The 26,729-nt window shown below is 38.4% G+C and overlaps 1 protein-coding gene across 5 annotated transcripts in view; it reads right to left on the bottom strand.

Annotated features, from left to right (window-relative positions):
• Nucleotides 1-26,729, bottom strand: part of PDE5A (phosphodiesterase 5A) — a 141,580-nt gene that overhangs the window by 89,868 nt on the left and 24,983 nt on the right. For all 5 annotated transcript variants that reach the window (XM_086704315.1, XM_025922013.2, XM_086704314.1 and 2 more), the window contains exon 3: nucleotides 19,654-19,743. In XM_086704315.1, the coding sequence (XP_086560441.1) occupies nucleotides 19,654-19,743 (90 nt within the window). The remainder of the gene's footprint in view (nucleotides 1-19,653; nucleotides 19,744-26,729) is intronic.

The following is a 26,729-nucleotide window of genomic DNA, read 5'->3' as shown; positions in this document are numbered from 1 at the left end:
AGGAACACAATACTCTGACACCTTGATGGTAGCCCAGTGAGACCTGTTGTAGACTCAGACATCCAAAACTGTATGATAATACACTTGTGTGTTGTTTTCAGCCACTAAATTTCTGGTAGTTTTTTTTTTTTTACAGAGGCAATAAGAAACTAACACATTCCATTAGAATCATTCTCCATTCCTTTTTCACTTTCCCTCACTCCATACTGTATCTTGTGCTTCACCATCTAAATCCTCACTCTCTTTGAGAGCCCTGACATATCATTGCTAATTGTTTTTCTGCCTTTAGTCGACCTTTGACACTCATGCCAAATTTATCTTCTTGGGACACTGCTCTGCACATACAAATCACCTTTTTACTCAAAACATTGTAATGTTCCATCCATCTAAAGCATGAAAACTGATGATGGATTCCACACCCTCAGCTTCAAACAAGATCACTTAAATGGGTCTTTGAATTAGAACGCTGTGATGACCTTTGTTCACATCATTCCTTGAAATATTACCTTCCCCTTTCTCTACTGAGGCAGAGTCTACAGAAAGCTTCCCTTGAAACCCTTCTGAAATTCTGTGTGGCAGCTGGGTATGCCATACATTTCACAATGAGGTATTCTCATTTTTAACCTCGTTTTCTCTCCTCTCATCCCGGCTCTCCAACTAGATTGTTTTCTAAGGACATGATTTATATCTATGCCTTATTGTAGCATCGGTACTTTGCTTTGTCCCGAATGCACTCAATGTTTGATGGAGATTTGCTGTTGACGATAATGGGAAAGTGTCAGAGGGATCAAATACTTGTTAGGGTGATGTACTTACTCAACAATTCACATTCGAATAATAGTTAATTATATCTGCCCATTTTCTTTCTCTGCCTTTTGCTTGATATTAAGTGATCTCTCCACATCTGAGAACTGATGTGGCAGTAAGAAGTTTATGCTGTTAATAATCCTTTAGTTATGGAGCTGGAACTTAGGTCCTAGAAGGACTTCGGGAGAGTGGCAAAGAAAAGCTTAAGATTGTTCGTTTTAACACTTAATTTTAAAAATACAGAAAATCACAGAGAATAAGATAATAAACATCCATATCTTTGTCACCTAGAACAGTGGCAGTGTGGGGCTTGTTAAACACAGCTTGCTGGACCCTACTCTACAGGTTCAGATTAGCAGATCTGGGTTGGGGCTCGAGAATCTGTATTTCTCAAAGCTCTCAGGTGATGCCACATGCTCCTGGTCCAAAGATAAAAGACACTTTGAGAATCACTAATAAAGAACTACAAGGTGTCACTATTTGAGGATGTTTCCTTTTTTGAATTAATCTAAGAAAATTAAATTGGACTTTCTCCTTCCAGGGCCATTCTTCTTTCTCCCATCTTTCTTTCCCAGAGTCAACCCCTAACATTGCATTCCTAAGAAATATATGAATCTATAACAAGACCTAGTACTTTCATCTTTCAAAAAGGTTACTCAAATAAAATAATAAGAAATGCATAATTTTGCAACCTATTATTATATTCAATGTTGTTTTTCAATCAGTTCATATATAGATCTAGTTCATTCATTTTATATATAAGGTTGTATTCCATACCAAATTTTATTCATCTAATCCCCAAATGATGGATGTTTGGGTTGTTTCCAATTTTTTGCTATTAGAATTCTAAAAAACATCTATGGTGAACATCTCTATATGGGTCTGCTTGTGCACATACATAAGAGTTTCTTTGTTGAAATCTTCAGAGGGATTACAGAAGTTATACCTTTATGAGCAATGCTTAAGAATTTTTGTTAACCTTACATTCTAACCAGCCCCTAGTATTATCAGGCTTTTAAATTTTTGGCCATCTGACAGCTATACAAATGTGTTTCACTGTTGCTTTAATTTGCATCTTCCTGATTACTAGAGAGAATGAACAGCTTTAAAATTTTTATTATCTATTGGCTCTCCTGTGTTGCCTATGTGTAATTTTGCGAATTGTGACCGTTCTGTTGTTGTTTGGCTTTTATTAATACATTTGAGAATCAAGGTTTGATTTTTTTTAAATGACTAGCAAGACTGACTTTATTTGTTTGTGATCCATGTTATCCATTTATACGTATAAGCACCACTACACCTACTGTTTCTCTCAAGATTACGTTTATGGATCTTCCAAGGTCGCAGATAACACAAGTATGAATACAGGAGAAGTGGACGCTTTTACTTTATTCTCATGGCCCGAGAGGCTAGGAAGAGGCAGCCAAGTTGAAAAGAAACTTTGAGAAAGTTACAAGATATAAACAGCAATGCCCTTAGGATAACTGACATGAGAAATACATGATTAATGGCCAATATCTCTAAACCAGTTAATAAATCTATCCCCAGCCAAAAAAATTCATAATCCTAAAAAGTCTGCTATTTATAAAAGGGAGAAGGAAGGGCCTGCTATATGACAGGCACTTTGTATCTGTTAATTCATTTAACCTTTGCCACAACTCTTTCAGGTAGACACAATTATTCCCATTTTATCACAGAGGTAGCTGATGTTCGGAAAAGTTAAATAGGAGTCCAAGAATGTGCAGACCCAGATGCTCTGCAGGTGTGATCCCAAACCTAGTTCTTTCTACTACTCCCCCCAAAGGGAAAGCAAAACCTGCACTAATATAAAATACAGGTTCTTAAGTACTATTCTTCAAAGGGATCGTGAAGACCAAGGATTTTGGAAATTTGCTGTCTGCAAATCCCATACATATGCTTATCTTGTTAATGTGTATTTTCACCAAAGGGAATGGAACAATTTCAAAGTTACAACTTTAAGAAACAAAGATCCAAAATGGCATACAAATCAAAAGTTGTTTTGACTTCCATTATAAATCTTATGTCATATCTTTATATCCAAGAACCTCTTATGCAACATAAAAAGGTCCTGTATTTCAGGGATATATAATACACTCTCAAAAATAAGTAGATTCTTCAAGAAAAAACAGAATTAATCTATGGTAACAGAAATCAGCACAGTGTTGTCCATAGTTTGTGAGATATCTTAATTGGGGTGTTAGCTTCACAGCTGTATACACATTTGTCAAACTCATCAAATTGTACACTAAGATCTGTGTACTTCACTGTATATAAAACTTAACTCAGTTTTCAAAAGTCTTAAAGTAATTTTTTTAATTGTAGAGAGAAAGTATGAGCTGGGGACAGGGGCAGAGAGAGAGAGAGAGAGAGAGAGAGAGAATCTTAAGCAGGCTTCATGCTAGCATGGAGCCTGAGCAAGGTTTGATCCCATGACCTTGGGATGACCTGAGCCAAAATCAAGAGTCGGACGCCCAACAGACTGAGCCACCCAGGTGCCCCTTAAAAGTAAATTTATAATTGCTGATGGTATATGAAAGTGATGGTCCTTGAACCGAGTTCCCAGCTGTCTTGGTAATGGTGAAGCAGACAGAGGTTCTGACCACTTGCTCTGTGTTATTAGGCAGGATGGATGTTCCCCAGATAGGGCCAGAACAAATCCGGCCTCTGGGGGTCAGTAGCTGTCCTGCCCTAGGAACATCCAGTGGGAGTGGTGCCAACCCGAGACTGGGTTCCTTCCAGACAAGGGGATGCTGGGCATAATTCTTGATCCTAGTGTTTATTCTCATCCCTTTACACAAAAATCCCTCTCCCCTGCCAAATACTAGACTCTCTGCCTCACTAGCCTTTAAGCAATGAGGTAAAAGTCTTAAATCTAGAACCACAGGAACCTTTTGCCTTCTTATTAGACCTTTCTGTCCCTTGGGATACAGAGACTCAATCCTGAGACAGAGCAGCACATGGCCACTGTGCAAAGTCTCCTTACATGCCTTTAAAAATTGCCAGAGACACGAAAGTTACATGGCAGAGAAGAGCCTGCCGTCTTTCCCATGGCAGGGTATGTTCAGTGTTTACCGTTATTTAACTTTCCATTCCCCCATTTGTCTGGCCTGGCCACCCTTCATAAAGGGAGGAAACGGACATTTTTCTGAACTTTCACTAGGTGAAGAGCTCAGTGGTGGGCACTGTCACATTCCTTGTCTCACTAGGACCTTTAAAACCACCCTCTGTGTTTGTACTTCATGTTGAAACTTTACAGATGAGTCACCTAAGGCACAGAGAGGTGAAGAAACTTGCTCAAGGAATCGCTGATCAGAAGCCAGCACTCAAGACTAAATCATTTTTGCTACAAATTCAGAGCTCTCTCTTTCAAGCTCTCTCTCCCTCTCTCTCTCTGCCTAATTGGGACTAAGTCCAAAATAACAAAAAATACTATATATTTGATGTATATTATATAACTGTACTTTGTGTCAGAATAAATCTACCACTCTTTGTGCCCACCCTTATACATGATATTGCCAAAAATGCCTTCAGAGCCTGGGATCTATTTGATAACTAAGATTTATTTTCAGGGTGGTGTCCTGCAATCTGCCAGCTGCTGGCCTGCACAGCACAGGCTTACCTCTGGATGGTGTTGTTGGATTTGGACTCTGTTAAACCAGGGTCAAGTCTATTCCACCACTGCCTGCACTTGTAAGAGGTCCACGTCTCTACAGCCTGGTAAGATGCTGTACTAATAAACCTTCCTGATAATTACACAGTAAAGTGGTATGCCCATAGTGTGCACTAAACACAAACAGAAGAGAAGTAACACAGCAAAAGTGGCAAAAAAAAAAAAAGCAAGTTTCATGCATCAAAACACAAAATAGGCTGAATCTCATTTACAAACTAGAGCTGGCATCAAAGATTTTGTGAGACCATCTCCTTTGTTAAAGCTGAACTGAGTATTCACATCCCTGCTCTCACCTGTACCGGTCCAGCTAACCAGCTCCCGGCCATGAGAAGCTAGATACCCATATCATTTAGCTTAAGAGATCCAGATCCAGGGCAAAAAGAATGTATGTGCATATTTATGATCTTTATTTTTTTTTTTTACATTCAACAAATCCTTCACATAGAGAATATAGCCTGTTATGTCACCATAGCCAAAACATAATTTTATCTCTAGGTGTTTTTTTCCTTCACATGGAAGATGAGCCTGCGAAGGTAATCATACATGAAAGTTCATATGCAGACATCTGTCTCACTAGCAAAACTCCTAATTGTAGGTGCTGCTGGCAAAAAAAGGCATGCCCTCCCCCACACAGCTGTGCCAGATAATATACAAAGAAGTTAACAGTATTTGGAATCATTGTTTGCAACTCTGCCTTTTATTATTATATTATCCCAGTCTGTAATTTGCATTTTCAAAAACTAAAATAGGAAAAGAGCTGGGTGGTAGCTTTTCAGGTACAACCATTAATAAAGATGAAAGAAGGTAATTACTTCATGGTAAGAAAAATGCAGCCTTAGAATAAAGATGATGTCGGTCTATATTCCAGTTCTGCCACAGAGAAGACACGTAATATTGGGAAATTTCCTGTATTTGACCAAGTCCACCTTTCCTCATCTAAAATGGAGATGGTACATCAGGGAAATACAAATCAAAACCACAATGAGATACTACCTTACACCTGTCAGAATGGCTAACATTAACAACTTAGGCAACAACAGATGTTGGCGAGGATGCGGAGAAAGAGGATCTCTTTTGCATTGTTGGTGAGAATGTAAGCTGGTGCAGCCACTCTGGAAAACAGTATGGAGGTTCCTCAAAAAACTAAAAATAGAACTACCCTACAACCCAGCAATTGTACTATTAGGCATTTATCCAAGGTATACAGGTGTGCTGTTTCGAAGGGACACATGCACCCCCATGTTTATAGCAGCACTATCAACAATAGCCAAAGTATGGAAAGAGCCCAAATGTCGATCGATGGATGAATGGATAGAGGATGTGGTATATATACACAATGGAGTATTACTCGGCAATCAAAAAGAATGAAATCTTGCCATTTGCAACTATGTGGATGGAACTGGAGGGTATTAGGCAAGTGAAACTGGTCAGTCAGAGAAAGACAAAAATCATATGACTTCACTCATATGAGGACTTTATTTTTTTTTTTTATTTTTTTTTCAACGTTTATTTATTTTTGGGACAGAGAGAGACAGAGCATGAACGGGCGAGGGGCAGAGAGAGAGGGAGACACAGAATCGGAAACAGGCTCCAGGCTCTGAGCCATCAGCCCAGAGCCCGACGCGGGGCTCGAACTCACGGAACGCGAGATTGTGACCTGGCTGAAGTCGGACGCCTAACCGACTGCGCCACCCAGGCGCCCCAGCACATATGAGGACTTTAAGAGACAAAACAGATGAACATAAGGGAAGGGAAACAAAAAGAATATAAAAACAGGGAGGGGGACAAAACAGAAGAGACTCATAAATATGGAGAACAAACTGAGGGTTGCTGGAGGGGTTGTGGGAGGGGGGATGGGCTAAATGGGTAAGGGGCACTAAGGAATCTACTCCCGAAATCATTGTTGCACTATATGCTAACTAACTTGGATGTAAATTTTTAAAAATAAAAAAAAAATAAAATTAAAATAGAGATGGTAATATCAACAAAAAGTATTATTACTGAGCTCTTAAGAGGCAGCATGAAGCTCCCAGCCATAATGCCATTTAACACGTAGCCTTGATTAAATTTCTACTTGCCATCCCTTAACTTGTCAATCTGTTTTGGATACCATGCATCAAGCTCGCAGAGAAAAACTTCTGCAAAAGAAGTTCTTAGGTAAACCAGATTACTGCATACCACAAACACAGTTTAAACATCACCTCCTCTGTGAAGCCTGCTCTGGTGGAGCGTACAGTTTAGTGAGGAGAAACAGAAACACACCAGTAAGTTAATATGTAGTGTGTCAGATAGTGATTAAGTGCTTAAGTATTATGAAGAAAACAGAACAGGGATGGAAGTAATGGTTTAAATTCAATAAGGATGGACAAGGAAAGTCTCACTGAGATGTCATTTGAGTAAAAGCCCAAAGGAGATGAGAGAGTGAACCATGAGGACAACTAGGGGAGACACTTCCAGACAGAGGGAACAGTATGTGCAAAGGCTCTGGGGCTGCCGCTTACCTGATTACTGAGACACAGCAAGACTGCCAGTGTGTTGGAGAGGATGGGAAGTCGAATAACAGGAGAGGAGATAAGAGGAGCATCAGGAGACAGGGCATGTGGAACTTTTCTTCTGGGATAAGGTGGTATGAGACAGTTCTGATGAGGGGAGTAATGGGCTCTAACAAGTTTTATAAAGTTTGTGTTCAGAATTGAGTGTAAGGACTCAAAGGCTTGAGGCGGGGACACTAGTTAAGGAGTTACCGTAGTAACTCAGGGGCTTACATATCAAGTGCCTTGAACCAGGGTGACGGAGGTGCAGGTGGAGAACAGTGATGGAAGGAAAACCGACAGTGTTTACTGGTGAGTTAGATGTCTACTGTGCGAGAAAGAAAGAGGGCAGAGATGGCTTCAAGGAATTTAGCCAGAATGAGAGAAGTCGTTAAGTGTGGTGGGGATGATCATGGAGCAGGTTTGGTGGGAAGGGGGATCACGAGTTCGGTGTTCAATATGTTAAGTTCAAGATGCCTGTTAGACATGCAGAGGCAGAGAAGTAAGCAGTTGAACAGAAGACTTTATTTCATTGTTTTTTAAGTTTACTTACTTATTTTGAGAGAGAGAGCAAGTGGGGAAGGGGCAGAGAGAAAGGGAGACAGAATTTCAAGCAGGCTCTGCGCTGTCAATGCAGAGCCTGATGGGGCACTTGAAGTCACGAACCGTGAGATCTTGACCTGAGCCAAACGAAAAACCAAGAGTGGGACGCTTAACCGCCGTAGCCACCCAGGCACCGGGACATATGAATTTAAACTGAAGAAACAGTACAGTTGCAGCATCTGTTTGGTTGGCATATAAATGGTATTTAAAGCCATGAGAGTAGACAAAATCACTGTAGGAGTGCATGTAGTTAGAGCAGAGACTAGGGTCCAGGGCTGAGCTGAGCAGCACCAGTGTGATAAGCAGGCACCAGCCAAGGGGGCAGAGAGGCAGTCAGAGGCAGGAGGAAAACTAGGGATTCTGAGGTCCCAGAAAGTAGGTGAAAACAATCTGTCCTGGAGGAATGACTGGTCACCCAGTCACATGTCACATGTTGCAGATAGGCACAGCCAGGTGAGGACTGAGGAATGATCCCTGGCTCCCTCTGGAAGTCACAGGACATTGCCAAGCACAGTTTTCACAGAGTGGGACGGGCAAAGGCATGGATGGAGTATGTTCAGGAGAGAATGGGAGAAAACGGAAATGGCAACTGGTTGTGGGCAGGTCCTTCCAAGACCTGCTCTGATACTGATCAGAGGAATGAGGTGGTCTCTGAAAGGAGATGTCCAGTAGGTGCTTTGCTTTTAAGATGGGGGAAATAACAGCATATATGCATACTGACAAACCAGTTTTGTAGAGAGGGAAAATCTGGTGATTCCGGGCATGGGCCACTGGGAAGGGGGAAACTGCCAAGATTTGTCCTTGAGTGGGTGACATGGAGAGAGATCTGGTGCACACGTGTGAGACTGACCCTTGCTATTTCACAGACAGTTTGTCCCTAGAAGAAAAAGGGAAAACAGAGTATGTGGACTCAGATGCAGGGGCGGGAAAGGGAGACAGAATAAGTTCTCTTATAGAAGTATGCTTCTAATTGCTTTTTTCACTGAAATATTTAGCAATGCCATCAGCCGAAAGTGGGGTGGGGAGGCAGCCTTGAGTTTCAAGGAGAGAGAAGAAACTATTCAACAGTACAATAACATAGCCCAAAAAAGAGAGCTCATCGTTTTGATCCCCACAAACCAATACTTTCTGTTACATGTTTTTCTTTAGGGAATATCACAACTCTCCTCTGTTACATCCTATCTAAAAAACCTAAATGTATTATAGATTCTTCTGCTTATTCCTCCATTTTATCAATCCCTCTATCTCTCAAACAGAAGTGCAACAAATCCACTTCTTGCTTCCTCTGCCTCAGCCTGGGTCCACTTCTAGCTTGGACTACTGCAAAAGCCTCCTTACCAACTTCCCTGCTTCTGGATACAAAACTCTATCCGTACATGAACAAATACGGAAATTATTTACTTATCAAGATCTATCAAGCGTCAACTTATGTGGCTCTGGGTTATATATTAAACAAGGAAACTGTCCATCATTAAGGCTGTGGCCATACAGATCTTAAAGTAATAGCAAATATTTCCCGCCTTAAAAAAAAAAAAAATCAGCACCCCCTCTGCAGGGCATTGGATGGCTCTTCATGATCTTGCCTCTGCCTGCCTACACAGCCTTGTCTCCGCGCCCTTCCCTCCTTCCAGTTTGTACTCAAGCAAACAATGTGCCAAAGTACTAGACACATTCCCTCTGCTTTTGATTCATCAACGGATACAGAAAACAATGGTGCAGAGAGATAACGAGGATATGCCAGTGAGCACTTCCTGTGGATATTATGAAGCAGAACATTACATTTACATTACATGCAAACAGTGATCTCATATAGACCAGCATTTGTGACATAACATTTCAGAAGCCTCTTAATGCCTCAATCATTCGCCACAGCCCGAAGAAGCAGACATCTTCCTCGTTTCTCCTCAGTCTTCCTTTTTTTAAGTTTTCTGCTTCCTCTTTTCTCTTTCCCCCATGCCAACTGAGCCATACACACCAACTCTCCACCTTTGTTTAAACCCAGCCTATGTTGCTTCTGGTGATTCGTGTCATTGTTTAGTACGTGAAAGGGTGAGAAATAATTTTAACTGACAAACAAAGTTCCTCTTTTATCAGCTGGCCATTTTTAAGGAAAGAGAAAAAGCCTTAAAGCAGATCTAGTACTTCCGGTGGTTTCCATCTCCTCAAATTCTTTAATACGCCTCTCTTCAAGACGTGGAGTATAATTCCTCTCCCCTCGAGTCTGGGCTGGACTTGATGCCCGGGCTTCTAAAGAAGAGAATACCTTGGGGCGCCTGGGTGGCGCAGTCGGTTAAGCGTCCGACTTCAGCCAGGTCACGATCTCGCGGTCCGGGAGTTCGAGCCCCGCGACGGGCTCTGGGCTGATGGCTCGGAGCCTGGAGCCTGTTTCCGATTCTGTGTCTCCCTCTCTCTCTGCCCCTCCCCCGTTCAAGCTCTGTCTCTCTCTGTCCCAAAAATAAATAAACGTTGAAAAAAAAAAAAAAAAAAAGAGGAGAATACCTTGAAGCCAAGGTGCACAACTCTGGTGACTCGGCCAGACAGGGCTCTGGAGATTCCTTCTTGCCCACCCGCTGCTACATGGTGAGGAAACTGAGCAACTTATGGACAGCCCCACTTGGTGAGGAACTGAGGCCTCCTGCCAACAAGCAAGCATGTGAGTGAGCTCTCTGGGAAGTGGATCCTCAAGCATGAGCCAAACACCTCTGCCTGTATCCTGAGTGCAGCCCCCTGCAGGGAACCTGGGCCAGAACCACTCAGCCTGCTAAGCTGCTCCACAATCCCTGAACCACAGAAACTGTGACATAATCTATGTGTGTTGTTCAAAATCACTCAGCTTAGGGCAATTTGTTACATTGAAAAAGACCATGAATACAGTACTTATGACCATCAAATAATGTGTAATAATCAAACAGGTCTGGAATCCTAAATCCAGGTTACTTTTCACTTTATTTCACTACCATGAAGTGATACAAATAGAAAAATATGGTTCAAAAATTTTTAAAGATCTTTATCTCTCGCTCTTTGTTTTTTAAATCTTCTTAAATATTAAAAAATATTAAAAAAAATTTTTTTCTTAAGCCTGTATTATTCACTTCCACTCTGGTAGAAGTGAAATAAGTAGAGATTTTTAGATGAGGTATAATAAGAAAGAATATAGAGTATTTAACAATTTATAAAAGCACTTTACCTACGTAATTGTAGCTTTTACTAAGTGAATGCAGTGTCTGCACATATATCTATGGAGAGTAGCAATATTATTGACGACCACCTTAATCTGTTAAGAGTACATGAAAAACTGAAAATTATTTAATAATTAAAAATCCTAATTATGTAGTTCTGGGTTAGATATTATACAAAGGAATTGTTTATGCTTATCTGCAACATGTTCCAGACCTCTACTAGTCATTATTTCAGGGCCTATGTAAAACGTCTCAAAATTAAATTTGTAAATGATCTATTAGATTAAAATGTAATGCATTTGAACAAGTGCTGGAATGGGTATCCTGAAAGTACTAATGAAGATAAACTTCACATTGAATAAAACATAGCCTTCAGTCTGAACCAGATTTTCTGAGCATTAAAAATGAGATTTGGGGAAAGACAGCCTATCAGTCTCAAGCTTTCATTCACCCTTTCTTCTTCTCCTGGATAAGCAGTGTAGCCTCAGGAATTTAACCTATTAGCACTGTGTTTTTCATCTGCTGCTCTTAACAAGTGTTTTTTTTCTTTAGGAAAGTGTTTGCCATCTTCTCTGTAAAATACACTTGCTTATTATTTAAAAGGCAATATGGAAAAGCAATGAGAAAAGATCATCACCATCATGACATCAAGTCCAGAACAAACGGAAACTTTGTGGAGTACTTTTGTTTTGTTTCTAAAAACAAGGCCACGAGAAAGAGTATCACTGGGGAACAAGTGCAATAAACAATTTATACGTTTTTTAAAAAGGCCACAAAAATAGCCAATTCTTTAAGACTAAAATAGATCTAGATCAACGGACAGTCTGCAATTAAACTCTGCTTTTTTTTGTGGCTGTATTTTCATCTAGCCTGACTTAGAATTGAAGGATTATGCGTAAAGCCATAATGTTTATCTGTTCCGAGCTTACTTGTCAAATTTAAGACGCAGTCGGCACTCTAAGCACGAGATGGCTGGCAAGCGTCTCCCCTGCCTCCACCCTCTCATGTAAAGCTTGTATGTGCTTCTCTCGTAAGGCTGTGATATAAACAGCAGGAATCTGCTGCAGGAGACCACAGCTTACTTCTTTCCTCTGTAATTTCTCTAGGTCTCAAAATTCAGTCATTCCTTTGACCTAGTGACTTGAATACTGAACTCATTTAACACCTGTCTTGTTACCGCATACTGATAGTTAACGTCTAGTGTACAAGATCTACATCTTGAAATTGAAAAAAATTTCCAGCAAGTACCTTCCTTGCTTCATTGTTTAAATATCCTCACTGCCTAGACCAGTGCTCTGCATATTTTAGGGATTCAACAGTTATTTGTCCAAACAAGATAATTCAGAGGAAAAAAATGAGATTACTTTAAAATAAACAGATAAGGGGGCGCCTGGGTGGCTCAGTTGATTGAGCGTTTGACTTTGGCTCAGGTCATGATCTCACAGTTCATGGGTTCGAGCCCCACTTCGGGCTCTGTGCTAACAGCTCGGAGCCTGGAGCCTGCTTCAGATTCTGTGTCTCCCTCTATCTCTGCTCCTCCCCTGCTCACACGCTGTCTCTCTCTCAAAAATAAATAAAGATTAAAAAAATTTTTTTAAATAAAAAAATAAAATAAGCAGATAAGATCATAGAACCTAAATTCTAGAAAACTTTATGTTTGCAGCAGGAATTACACATCTGATTCCATTAATGCTTTATTTTGTGATTTCTGCAGGCATGAAATTTCTTTGATTCATCAAAGTATTTATCTCATAAAAACATTCATAAAATTAGGGTTTTTTTTTTAATTTTCAGGTTTTTTTTAAAAGAAGATATAAATTTAGATAGTTAGCTAAAATGTTCCTTGATCACACTGGAAAAAAGTTACCATGTATCTTCTCATATTTGCGTCGAAGAATAGTAAGTACGTCATCAAGTGTGTTAAAAATAAAATCAGTATGCTAAAATAAAAATAAAGGAGGAAAAAAAATCTGTGATTCCAAATTAGATTTCTATTTAGTAACTACAGTCGACAGAGAAAACAGGTATTTCAGACCAGCCTGAAAGACAATATTGGATATAATCTCCAGCTCAGATCAGTAAGAAATTTTCAAAGAACTTGCATTATTTCACAACAATGCCTTCCATAATGCCTATAAATACAAAAGAACACTCATCTCTACCATGTCATAACGAGCAATACTTCAGGGGAGGGCAGTATTTGAGAAATGGGTCATCTGAGATAGAAAGAGTTGAATTTCCCCTGCACTTCTTTACTAAACATAAAAGAATTGTCTGGTCATAGAAAAGACTAATGCCAAGCGACAAAAATAAAAACTGGTCCAAGTGCCAGGTCCAAAAAAATCCTGCAGTACGTCTGAAAGAAATCTGACAGCAGTCTTTAAAATTCATATGTTTGCTGCAATTTTTGTCATTATGCTTCATGTGCACATCATGGTTCTCCGCTGGAGCACACTGGCCCAGATTAATATGAAACATGCTCCCGTAACTCTTTTATCCCTGGAGAAAATTTCCTCCTGGAGTCTGTCTGCAGAGTGGTTTAAACACTTGACATTAAAAGTCATCAGAATACAGCCAGATCTCCTTGTTTTCACCCTCAAGTCCTGCCTCTGCATGAGTGACACTAAATACACCAGTGTACCTCCCATCCCCCTCTCTTAGCCCTTTCACTGCAGTGGAAGAAAGTGGATGCAGTCATCACTTACAGCAGAATTATTTTTTTTAAGTTTATTCATTTTGAAAGAGACAGAGTGAGTAGGGGAGGGACAGAGAGAGGGGGGAGAGAGAGAAAATCCCAAGCAGGCTCCACCCTGCCAGTGCAGAGCCTGACGCAGGGCTCAAACCCATGGAACCGTGAGATCCTGACCTGAGCGGAAACTAAGACACGGATGCTTAACTGACTGAGCCACCCAGGTATGCCCCATTCTCACAGCAGAATTTTAAGAAACGCTCTTTCCCATGTTATTACTCTATAGCCAGATTGTCTATTTGTGTTGTTGTTGAACAGTCAACAACATAGCTGACTTACAATATTATATTAGTTTCAGGTGCACAGCATAGTGATTCGACAATTACATACATTATGAAATGCTGACCATAGAAGTGTAGTCCATCTGCCACCATACAAAGTTATTACAATATTGCTGACTATATTCCCTAAGCCATACTTTTCACCTCCATGTCTTTTTATTTTCAAACTGGAGGTTTGTAACCTCCTAATCCCCTGTTTCACCTTCCTCCCCTCTGGTGACAACCAGTTTGTTCTCTGTATTTATGATTCTATTTCTGATTTGTTTGTTTAATTTTGCTTTCTAGATTCCACATGTAAGTGAAATCATCTGGTATTTGCCTTTTTCTGTCTGACTTACTTCACTTACACATTGCCTAGATTTGAATCTCAGCTTTGCCAGTTTTTAGTTATGTGACCTTGGGTAAGTTCCCTAAATGTTCCATGGCTGTTTTCTCATCTGTTAAGTAGGAACAAATAATGACCACCTTTTATGGCTGCTAGGAAGATTAAATGAATTAATATATGCCAGGTCCTTAGAACAGTTTCCACAGGATAGGCAGTTATTTCCAAGTTCCTACCCCACAGTCCTCAAACTACTCTAATATACAGCCTGGGCTGGCTATCTTTTCTCCCTTGACCCTTCCTCTTCTCATCTTCATTTATTTTCTCTAGCCAACAGCTCTTTGACCTTTCCAAAATAAATTGTTTTAGCCTCTTCAAGCTTCTTCAGTACCACCCCCCGCCCCCGCCACTTTGTGCATTAACCCCATTCTCTTAGAAGGGAGCAGGACAGGGGAAGATTGCAAAAACTTACCCACTACAATTCTTTTCAAAAATTTCTGTCACAGAAGTTTAGCAATATCTATGATCCTGATTTCTAAAAAAAGCATCGCTCTATCTATCACACATTAAGATTACATCATTAATGAAAAGAACTCCAGAAAATTTTTAATTAGTTGAAATATTTCAAAGGAAGATGAGGCAAATAAGGAAATTAAATATTTTTCTGAATCATAAAACTCTTCCTGAATTTTCTGTATTATGTTATAGTTCAGACTTTAGTATTCAATATTCAGCTTCTCCATTCAAGCAGCTTTCCAGCGTCAGTGTCTATGCCTTAAGACACTGGTCACTAACAAGTACCAGGACATTTTGTGAACAATCAGTAAAATAAACTATTTACTGACTGTTAATAAAATCACACCTCATTTGAGGTTCCCTGGTAATTAGTTGGAATTGGCATTGGCTTACTCAATACAGTTGGACTAACAAAAGGGAAAACACCAAATTGATTTCACCTTATTTATGAGCACAAACAGTGAAAAGCATTTTTCTTTTAAGCTTAAAGTTAGGGGGCAACAGATCAAGTTAAGGCAGGGACTGCTCTGGTTATCACTTGGCCCTAGCTGGTTGGTTATACCATGTGGCTAATGACCTCTTCATATAATTATATCATTCCTTATCTCTCTTAAAAGTTGTTAGTTCTAGGTCTCCTTTTAAAACATAACATTTATTGATCACTTTCAGTGTGCCTGTAAGCCCTTAGCATGCATGAACCCATCTGTTCTTCACAGAAACCCTAGGAGTTAGGTCCTTTTATAACACCATTTTGCAGATGAGAAAACCGAAAAATAAAGGGATTAACTAATTGCAACCTGGGTACTTATCAAGTGAATGGTAATGGGATTCAAGCCCAGAGCCAGCAGTCTTAACAACTACTCCCAGGAGCACCTTGGTGGCTCAGTTGGATAAGGGACCGACTCTTGATTTTGCTCGTCACGATTTCACGGTTCATGAGATTGAGCCCTGCATGAGGCTCTGTGCTGGCAGCATGCAGTCTGCTTGGGATTCTCTCTCTCCCTCTCTCTCTGCCCCTCCCCCACTCACACGGGTGCATTCTTGAACTCTTTCTCTCAAAGTAACTAAATAAACTTAAAAAAAAAAAAAAAAAAGGCAATTACTCCAAAGCTTTACTTGTGCCTTCCACCTTAACTTCAAAAACTTTGTGAAAAAAGAGTACTTCTTTATGTACACAAAAGTAACATTGCCCTGAGTTTGTCTACATAGCTATAAATTTGAAGATAATTCTGAAAGTCATATACTGCATCTTCTTACTGTACTTGGTTCTGTCAGCCAAATTTCTTTTTCTTTCTTTCTTTCTTTCTTTCTTTCTTTCTTTCTTTCTTTCTTTCTTTCTTTCTTTCTTTTTTTTTTTGCATAGCAGAGGATTCTATTCTGTTTCTCTTCATTCCTTTTTCTCTGAAGAAATGATTCTCACAGGAAATAATTTTGAATTGCATGGTGCCAGTATGGGAGAGAGGGAGCAGGTGGGAGAAGGTAGAGAGTGGGGACAGTCAGCAAGACCTTTTAAAATCTGTGCTTGGAAACCCTCCTTTCGATAATGTTACTAAGTCTCTAGTGAAGTTACTGAAGGTTTCTTTGTTCCATGAAATGCTTGGTGTGAGTGAACTTTTGTGAAGACCAGTGAAGAGCCCTGGCTTCCTATCTAGTCATTATAGGGTAAAGCAGAGACAGCAGGAGAGGATGAAGGGACATGGAGGCAGGCCGACTAAGGTTGCTCAGGAACCTAGCAGGAATCTGAGGGAGAGCTCTGGACAATCACAATCTGGGACCTGTAGCTGGACCCACTTTAATCAGATCTGGAAGTAAGCAGACAGCCCTAGTTGAGAGTGGGGTTATATATATGTATTCATATATATATGTATATTCATATATATATATATATATTATATATATATATATATATATATAATATATATATATATTCACGTAATCAAATTCAAATCATCCTTACTAAAACAGCTTAAGTTTTAAAAACTGATAATACCACATGTTGCCAAGGAGGTGAAGCAGCTAGAACTCTTATGTTGTTGGTAAGAACACATGTGGTACAGCCACTTTGGGAAAGAGTCTGGAAGTTTCTTATAAAATTAAACATACACCTACCATATGACCTAGCAAGTCCCCTCCCATATATTTACCAAAGAGAAATGAAAGCATTATGTCCACACAAAGACCTGTATGCAAACACTCACAGTGGCTTCTTTCATAATAGTGGCTTTTTTCATAAAACTGGAAACAATTCAAGTGTCTATCAACCAATGAATGAATAATCAAACTAGTATATTCACGCCATGGAATAAATCACTCATCAATAAAAAGGAATTGGGATGCCTTGATGGCTCAGTCAGTTGAGCACAGGACTCTTGACTTTGGCTCAGGTCATGATCTCACAGTCAGCCTTTGTGCTGACAGAGCACAAAGCCTGCTGGGGATTCCCTCTCCCTCTCTCCCAGCCCCTCCCCGACTCACACTCTGTCTCAAAACACATGAATAAACATTAAAAAAATAAAATAAAATAAAATAAAATGGAACAAATTACTGATACTTGCAACAACAAGTATCGTGGATGAATCTCACGAACATTATACTAAGTGAAAGAAGCCAGGCACACAAGACTATATACTGTAGGAATCCATTTATATGACATTCTAAGAAAAGGCAAAGACAATAGTGACAAGAAACAGACTAGTGATTGTTAGGGGTTAGCGGTTGAGGGAGGGAAGGGGATGGGATCAACTGCAAGGAGTACAGGGAAATATCTGAGGTGACAGAAATGTTCTGTATCTGGATCGCAGTGATGATTACATGTCTGTATACACATTTGCCAAAATTCATCAAGCCATACACTTAAAATGGACGAATTTTATTGTGTTAAATTATACCTCAATACAGCCTTTTGCTTGTTTTAATTTAAGTCATCTTCACAGGTAGTCATAAAGAGAGAAACACATGTGTCCTGTGGTCCCACTCACTCTGCCCTGGTGGTTTTGTTGCACATTCTCATGGGTTCCCCCAACCCCCAATGTTGGTGAGATTGTTCACACTATTTAGAAAGAGAAGTTAATCAGAGAATGATTCAGGCTGAGTCTTTGGCCAGTACAAAGTTGTTTTCTGGATCACAATTTTCCCATATATTTATCTAACTGGAAGCTGAATACAGTCTTCTCAAGTGCACAGAATCCTAGCTCTTGGTTTATAACTACGGCTATCAGATAAAATATAGGAAAGCTAGTCAAATTTAATTTCAGATGAGCGACAAGTAATTTTTAGTTTAACTACGTCACAAATATTGCAAGGGACATACTTCTTAGCTGCTATATCTGGCAACCCATCATTAGCCCATGCATTTTCCATTTTATTTATTCACCCACATAATTAACCAATTAATTAACTAACTAATTAATTAATCAACTGAGTAGTTAATTAATTAATTTTATTCATGGTTTAACTGCAAGTACTTTTAGTGACTTTGGCTCTAACTATCCCCTTTAAAAAACCAGGTAGCAACTCTAAGACACTGAGAACTTATTTTAGACTACTAGAAAATAACTTCTTTAGGATCCTGTTAGTCAAATTGTGATCTGCAGACTTGGGGTGTCTGCATCAACTTGGTGCTTGTTAGAAAAGAACCTCAGGTCCCACCTAGGCCTACAGAATTCAGAAACTGCATTTTAACAAAATCCCTATGTGATTCATATGCACATTCATGTCTTAGAAGCACTGGTTTAGAATGCTGTGTTTTAGGAAAATTCCCAGGGCATATAGCAGGGAGGACTGAAGGGAAACTGAATGCAAGTACAGAAGCCTCTTATGAGAATATTTTCAAAGTTCAAGCACTGCTTCAATATCTGAATTATGGCAATAGGTGTGAAAGGAAAGGAACTGAAGTGAGAAAAATTCCAACAGTGAAAATCAATGGAACTAGGTAAAGGACCGGATGGAGGAGAGAAAGGAAAGATGTCATAATTTGAATATATATCAAGCAGCAGCATCGAAGTGTTTTTAGTATCCTTGGTAGTGGTTCTCAAACCTAGCAGCATATTGTAATCACCTGGGAATGTCAAAATACTGATGCTTGGGCCCCAACTCCAGAGACTGATTTCTGGTGAAGCCTGGGCATTAAAGTTTCTCAATATTTCCCAAGTGATTCTAATGTGCAGCCAAGGTTAAGATGCCCCAGTGTGGGTGCTTCCAATCTATTTGTTTTCACTTCCAGTAGTGATTTTCAACCCTGGCTACACTTTAGAATTATCTGGAGAGCTTTAAAAACATATCAGTGTCTACACACTGCCCTCAGAGAGTCAGATTTAGTTGGTAGTATTTTAGAGTTCCTCAGTTGATTGTGATGTGCAGTCAGGACTGAAAACGTTTAACTGAAACATACAATTTGACTGTTAATTTATTAACTTTTTTTTTTTCAAATAAGTATGGGTGAAGAGGGAATTTAGTGCTAACAGAATCCTAACCTTCTAGTCAGATGAAATATAAACCAAAACATTTCATTTGCTTGTTATAATTTCACAATGAAATGTACTTGGAATTAGCTACAATTTTCATGTTTTCAAAACCTCATTTTGAATGCCTCCCCACAAAATCAGCTGATGACCATTACAATTGGATAACCATTTATGAAATGAACATTATTCAGATGCTTCCAATATAATATGAAATAAATTGATTCTAACCACAATCACAATTATGTATCGTAAAAGAGAATAAGGTCCTAGGGTGGTGGTGGGGTAGTGAGGTAAGGAAATAAAAAGTCTGAAATCTATTTCTAAGTCAAGGTAAAGTCTCTGTCAAGATTCAGCCCTATCTAAAGTCTAAATAAAAAAAATCTAGAATATTTAAGCTCTTCGTAATTAACTTGTCACTACAGTATTATTTCATAAACATGCAAAGTAAAAGTTTTTTTCAAAAAGAAAAGTGTTTCCAAATGACCTTTTACAAAATGGAAAATTGGCTTACCTCTTCCCTATGATTCTTAATCGGCATACAAAGAATACTTTGTGTCCTGTAGCCTGTAATTTGGTCAACTTCTGCATTGAACCGAGGATCCTAGTAAAAAAAAAGAAATTCAATTTAATGACTGACCTGTTCAAGGACAGATTTGATTTTTCTGATTTATAAGATTAGAAAAATCTAACCTTCAACTTACCTTGTTGCTCTGAATGACAATTTTATCATTGGGAAAGACATCAAATCATCTAAGTACATATCATCTTTGACAAAGATAAATTTATATTTTTTAGTAGCTAGTGTTTATGAGAACCAAAAAAATACAGACTCAAACAAATGTTCAGAAATAATGGAAATTCAAAATATTAACTGATTTAGATAGCATTCCTTAGACTCACAAAAAAGCGGCAACTCTCCACCTCTGTAATACAATTTGCCTGTTCCCATCTCGCTATCTGATTCTTCTGTGCCATCCTAAAGAAAAGCATCTCTGCTCTGAAATTTTTCCTATAAAACCTACCAACTCCAAAGTGACCAGCTTAATATTGACTTTACTTCCCATATAATGGTTGTTTATATATTACCTTAGTATTCTGTCTTCTATCTCAGGTGTTCATAGGAATTTTAAATATTTTCATGTGTATGTGTACGTAAAACAAGCTGTATGGCCTCAATCAGACTGTAAACAACTCCTTAATCTTTGTATTTTTTTTCTTCTTACAAGTTATATCATACACATCCAATAACCACAAAGGACTTCTGAGAGGCGTAAAAGTTCTAAATGTGGGTCAATTAAAGAAGGGTAAGGCTATTTTTGTTGAACTTTAGATTGGGAAGATTAAAGTTAGGCTATAAACTCTATGAGGGGATTTTTTTTTTTTTTTTTGGGTTTGTCACTGTATTTCCAACACTAGCAAAAGAAGTCCAAAGCATTTGGTAAATAAATGAAGGAATTAATTAACAAATAATATCACCGTTATCAAATGTGATCATTTTTAGGTTATTATAGTTTAAAACAAACCTTGTAAGTGAGGGGGAAAATACACTAGGTGAAATGGACAGATACTACTATATGAGATAAGATTAGAATGGAAACAAACATACCAGAATGAGCGTTGTTCCCCTCAAAGCAATAGTCTTGGGAAGTTACATGCTCAACCTAATTATAGCAACATTGCTCTAAAAGCTCTGTTTTTGGAATTCCCTTCAGAGAACATGGAATAGCCACAATGGAAAATCCTCATCTTTGAAAGTCATTTATTTATTTTTTTTAATTAGTCAAGTCATGTAAAGCCAAAGCTGTGAATGAAGTAAATGATTACACTAGATTCCATCAACTGGGGTCAGAAATGAGGCCAAATTTCCCAAGAAAGTTGAACTTGGCATTAAAGACAATTTCAAGACAGAAGTTATAAAATAGTGGAAAATCAGCATAAATATTTTAGATTATAAATAAACAGTACTGCATTTTTGCCTTTTTTTTTTGCAAACATGCTCAAAGTTATACTGAGACACAGGGAAAACTTTGGCTGAATATTTTTAAAAAATCTTTCTTAAATAACATACTATATTGGAATATATCTAAAAAGGCAGACAGGATACTGATATTGATGAATTAAAGAGGTAAAAAATTATTAACTTAAGTAGTGGGTTATTCTACAAGCTAATAATCAAAATATGAATAAAATGCATCCTCAGCAATTTTTGTTAATGAATATTTAAATTACAAGACCAATTGATAAAGAAGAGAACCAAACTCAACTATCTAATCAAAGCAATAGAGTTTGACAGACTGACAATAGGACTTTCACAGCTTTGGGGGCATACTAAGAGCTTAAAATCAACAGCAGCCTAAATTTCATTTCAGTGAAGGAGGTGGGAATAATGTATGCTTCAAATTCACCTTAGGTGAATTTGGTCATCTCAAAGAATTTCCTAACAATGCACTCAGGGCAAAGGCAATACACATAGAGAACTTTTACCTGCTCTAGCTCCGGCCAACACCAAAGAAAAAATGGAGCGGTACTATTATCATGATTATTCCTTTGACTGTTTATGAGAACAGTGTAAAAAAAAAATAGGCCTTCGATATCCACTTGCTAAAATAAAGCAACTGGTACCAGACATGCCCTCCTACTGAAAAATATAAGACTAGACAAATATATGAGACAGCTAAACTACAGACCATGAAAATGGGGAATACACATGACAACCAGGCAATACTCTGGCTTTCTTCTGGGGGCATTTTCCTGCTGGCAAGAAGGTAGGTGGTACACCAGTGCAGTAACAGTTCCAAATGGAACTGAAAGGAATTCAGGGCTTCTAAAGTGGCTAAAATTTGCAAGGCAAAGTACCTAATAAGAGAGCTATGTTGGGGAATCAGGGGAAGGGGTAAAAGGAGGGTAAAGAAGGATGATATGATCCAAATGCCCTGCAAGAAAACATCCACAATATCCAGCATACAATAAAAAATTGCAACACATGTGAAGAAAACTTGCAATTGCAACCCATAGTGAGGAGGAGAAAAAGTAGTCAATAGAAAATGACTCAAAAATGATTCAGATGTTAGAATTAACAGACAAGGACTTAAAAGCTTCTATTATAAATGAGGTAATAATGAACAGATGGGAAACTATAAAAAAAACACTTAAAAAAACAACAAATGGAAACTCTAGAGCTGAAAACTACAATGTCTAAAATGAAAAGTTCATCAATGCATTTAATAGCAGATGAAGAACAAAATAAGAAAGGGTCAGCGAACCTGAAGACAAATCAACAGAAAGTACTCAATCAGAAGGACTGAGAGGGGAAAAAACCTATAGAAAGTTAACAGAGCCTTGGTGTTTTCTGGGACATCATCAAGTGGTCCAGCATATATATCATTGGAGTCCCAAAGAGAAGAAAGAGGATGGAGTGGAAAAATACTTAAAGACATAGACCAAAATTTCTCCAAAGTTAGTGAAAATCTTAAACTTACACACATATTATGAAAATGATACATATGAAACATAAGATGAAAATACAAAGGACAGCTGACTTCTCATGAGAAAAGTGAAGACCAAAAATATGGGAAAACTCTGTTAAAATGTTGAAAGAAAAATAATTATTAACTGAGTATTGTCTATCCAGTGAAAATATCTTTCAAGAATACAGGCAAAATAAAGGCATTTTCAGATAAACTAAAACTGAGACAATTTGTCACCACCAGACCTTTACTATAAGAAGTGCTAATGGAAATTGTTCAGCCTAAAGGGAGAGACACCAGATTCTACAGAAAGGAGTAAAGAGCTTGGGACTTGGTTTGAACATGCATAAATATGTAAAGATAAGGAAGCCTGGGTCTTCATTTTTTGAGAAGGAAACACCCAATAGAAAAAGGAGGAAGAGAAACAAAATGCACCTTGAGGTGTTGAAGGTATCACTAAGAATTCTTTGATATAAAAATAAATAAAATATAGGCATGTGTTGTATATCTACATATTTTTTTCCTAGCTCTGTCTACTGACATACTGGTAGCAACAAACACATACCAGAAGTAATGAACACATCTAGTGCTCACATCTTGGTTTCTATCTTGGTTATTTCCTCCAATGAAAGGAACCAGAGTTCCTTGGGAAATGAATGATTCTAGGGCTAGGACAGGGAAAGTGTAAGATAAGCCTGGAACATATTGTTAAGTCAATTAGAACTTTCAGCCCACAAGAAAGCAAGAAAACCCAGAGTGATGGCAACATAACAAAAAGACACAGAGCCTGGCGAATTGGATATAATTTGAGAATTTGAATAAATAAAGATAATAACAGATCATAACTCATTAAACAAAACAAAAATCTGTGAGTCCATAGTGAGATAAATAAAGGAATGTATGAATAAAGAAGGCAAACTCTTCGTTACATGAGAAGTAAAAAATATAGAAGTTATGATGGAGTTAGCGAATCAATGGATACTAAAATTACCAAATGTAGGTTCATGAAGAATAGAATATTTACACAATCTCAAGGTACCTCATCATAAGATTTATTAATTACAATAGAAAAACTGTTCCTGTATAGTGGAGAAACCTAGTAGACACCACTAACCAAGTTTTCAAAATTAACATCAACACTGGGATAAATCAAAATCACATGCTTCCTGGTAACATATGTTGAGAAGACTGTGGGTATTTAATAAAATATATATTTAGTCTTTGTCCCAGGTTCCGGCACAGAGCTCCTAAAATCCCTGTAATTCCCTGAGTAACAGGAAAGTCTTTTGATAGTCAACACAAGCCCCTTTCAACTGTACCTGTGTTCATGCTAATGAGATGAGTCATAAGTGAGTGGGCCCCAGAGAGCTTCCAGACGGGGACTGGCTACAGAAAAATCAATCAACTTATTATAGGGTTAGAACTCTGAGCCCCACCCCTGACCTCCAGAGAAGGGAGAGGGAGCTGGAGATCTAATTCAATCTAATGGCCAATGGATTTAATCAGTCATGCCTACATAATGAAACTTTGATTTAAAAAAACCTCAAAACAATGAGGTTTGGAGGAGTGTCCAAGTTGGTGAAGATATCTACGTGCTAGGATTGTGGTGCACCTCCTGGTAAAGGAATGGAATTTCTGTTCCCCCACCTCCTATTCTTTGCCCTAATGCATCTCTTCCATTTAGTTGTTCCTGAATTGTATACATTAAAATAAAACTATAATTGTAAATATAGTGCTTCCTTGAGTTATGTGAATCATTCCAGCAAATTATTGAACCTGAAAGAGGAATCACCTAATTTGTAGGTTGGCATAAATGTGGGTAGCTTGGGGGCCCTGTTTGTGGCTGGTATCTGAACTGGGAACTGTGGACAATCTAGTGGGATTGAGTCTTTAGACTGTGGGGTCTGTGCTAACTAGTAGTAGTATAGTGTCAGCAGTTAGTTACAAGTGGTAGTTAGTGCTAACTATTAGCAGTTAGCATCAGAATTGAATTGGGTTGTAGGATATCCACCTGGTGTAGGAAAAGTGAAGAACTGACTGTTGTTTGGAAGCCCAAACAAGGTCTCATCATTGATATCTGTTGTTCTGTCCAAAATGCCTACTTTGAGTCTCCTCAAAAATTTGACAAAATAATTAGCCTGTACTCTCAAAATACATGTACAGATAGATAAAGAAACAGAGAAACTATTCCAGATTTAAAGAAGACTAAAGACACATGACAAGCATATTCATTATATAATTCTGGATCACACCCTTGATCAGAGGAAAAAATAGCTATGAAGAACATTAATGAGACAATAGACTAAATTGAACTATGGACTATTAGGTAATAGCATTGTATCATAATCCTGGACAAATGTATTCAAATTATATAAAAGAATATCCCAGTTAGAAAACATTCACTGAAAAATTTAGTAAAAATATTTCCAACTTATTAAGTGGTTCAGAAAAATAGTATACACATATTACTTACATGTATTATATATGGAAGAAAAAAATGATAAAGTAAATGTGGCAAAACATAAGCAGCTGGAGAATTTGGGTAGAATGTATATGGAAGTTTTTTCTACTAGACTTACAACTTTCCCTTAAGTTTGAAATTACATAAAAGTAAAAATAACAGAAAACAACATAGTAGACTTGCCAATTTATAAGCTATTTTTCTCTTACAGAGTGGCATTTTTAAGACAATGTCTAAAACTTATTAGAACATTAAACAAAGACAGATATAGTGGTTCCCACACTATGTTCCTTGGGGTGCAATTAGATCATGACAGATTGGTAGATTTATCAAGATTAAAACAGTTGATATTGTTACTTCTTTCTTCTAAAATTCATTTTGGAAATCATTTTACTCATTAGAAATTCTTTGAGAGAGCTCATAGTTCTTTTTTTTAATTTTTTTTAACATTTATTCATTTTTTGATAGAGAGAGACAGAGCGTGAGTGGGGGAGGGGCAGAGAGGGAGACACAGAATCCTAAGCAGGCTCCAGGCTCTGAACTGACAGCACAGGGCTCGATGCGGGGCTCAAACTCACAGACTGTGAGATCATGACCTGAGCCGAAGTCGGATGCCCAACCGACTACGCCACCCAGGCTCCCCAGAGGGCTCACAGTTTTTCAGGAAAACTTCTTGATAAAGTGAGACGTGCAAAGTGAGAGACGGTAAAGACTTACTTATCTTGATAAGGAATGCAAAAGGAGGAATGAAGTCATCAGGGTGGGGAAGAACAGCAGCTACATGGTAAAGGCCATATGAATGGCAGAGACCCTCCCCTAAAACCCTCCAAGTCTTCTTCCTAGAAATCATAGCATACCTGGAGTGGCTGTCCTATGGAAACAGGAGAAGAGTCTAAGTTTTGCATTCTGGTTGACTTAAGAGAAAAAGGAGTGTTTTGACAATACAAATCCTTTGACAGGAAATCTTGGGGAATCTTGAGTGTTCTGTAGGGCATGACACTAGGTGTTCAATGCAATCTGTGATGGTCAATTTTAAGTGTCAGCTTGACTAAGCTAAGGAATGCTCGAATAGCTGGTAAAACATTATTCTTGGATATGTCTGTAAGGATGTCTCTAGAAGAGATTAGCATTTGAATCAATAAACTGAACAAAGAAGATCTTCACCAATGCAGGTTGGCATCATTTAAATTATTGAGGGCCTGAATAGAACAAAGAGGCAGAGGAAGGACAAATTCATCCTTTCTACTTAAGTTGAAACATCTACCTTCTTCTGCCCACCTGCTCTCCATTGAAGTTCTTGGTTCCCAGGCTTTTGGATTCGAACCCACAACAGACTTAGACTACGGGTTGCCCAATTCTCAGGCCTTCAGACTCTGAATTACACCACCGGCTTTCCTACTTGTCCAGCTTTCAGGCAGTGGGCAGACTGTGGAAATTCTATGCCTCCATAATCCAGTAAGCTAATTTCTGTAATAAACTTCTTCTCATATATATGTGTATCCTATTGAGTCAATTTCTCTGAAAAACCTTCACTATACACAATCCAATATAGATACTAGAGGATACCTAGTTTTCATATAGAAGAAGAATACCAAACACATTTATACAGTTGTCCTGAGTTGTTCTGATGATTACGTTTTAATATCTTATTATCAATAA

The sequence above is a fragment of the Puma concolor genome, chromosome B1, assembly GCF_028749965.1.
Source record: "Puma concolor isolate L17-30 chromosome B1, mPumCon1.1.hap2, whole genome shotgun sequence".
Lineage (NCBI taxonomy): Eukaryota > Metazoa > Chordata > Mammalia > Carnivora > Felidae > Puma > Puma concolor.
Note: the sequence above shows the minus strand (reverse complement) of the source record. Positions and strands in the feature narration are given on the sequence as shown.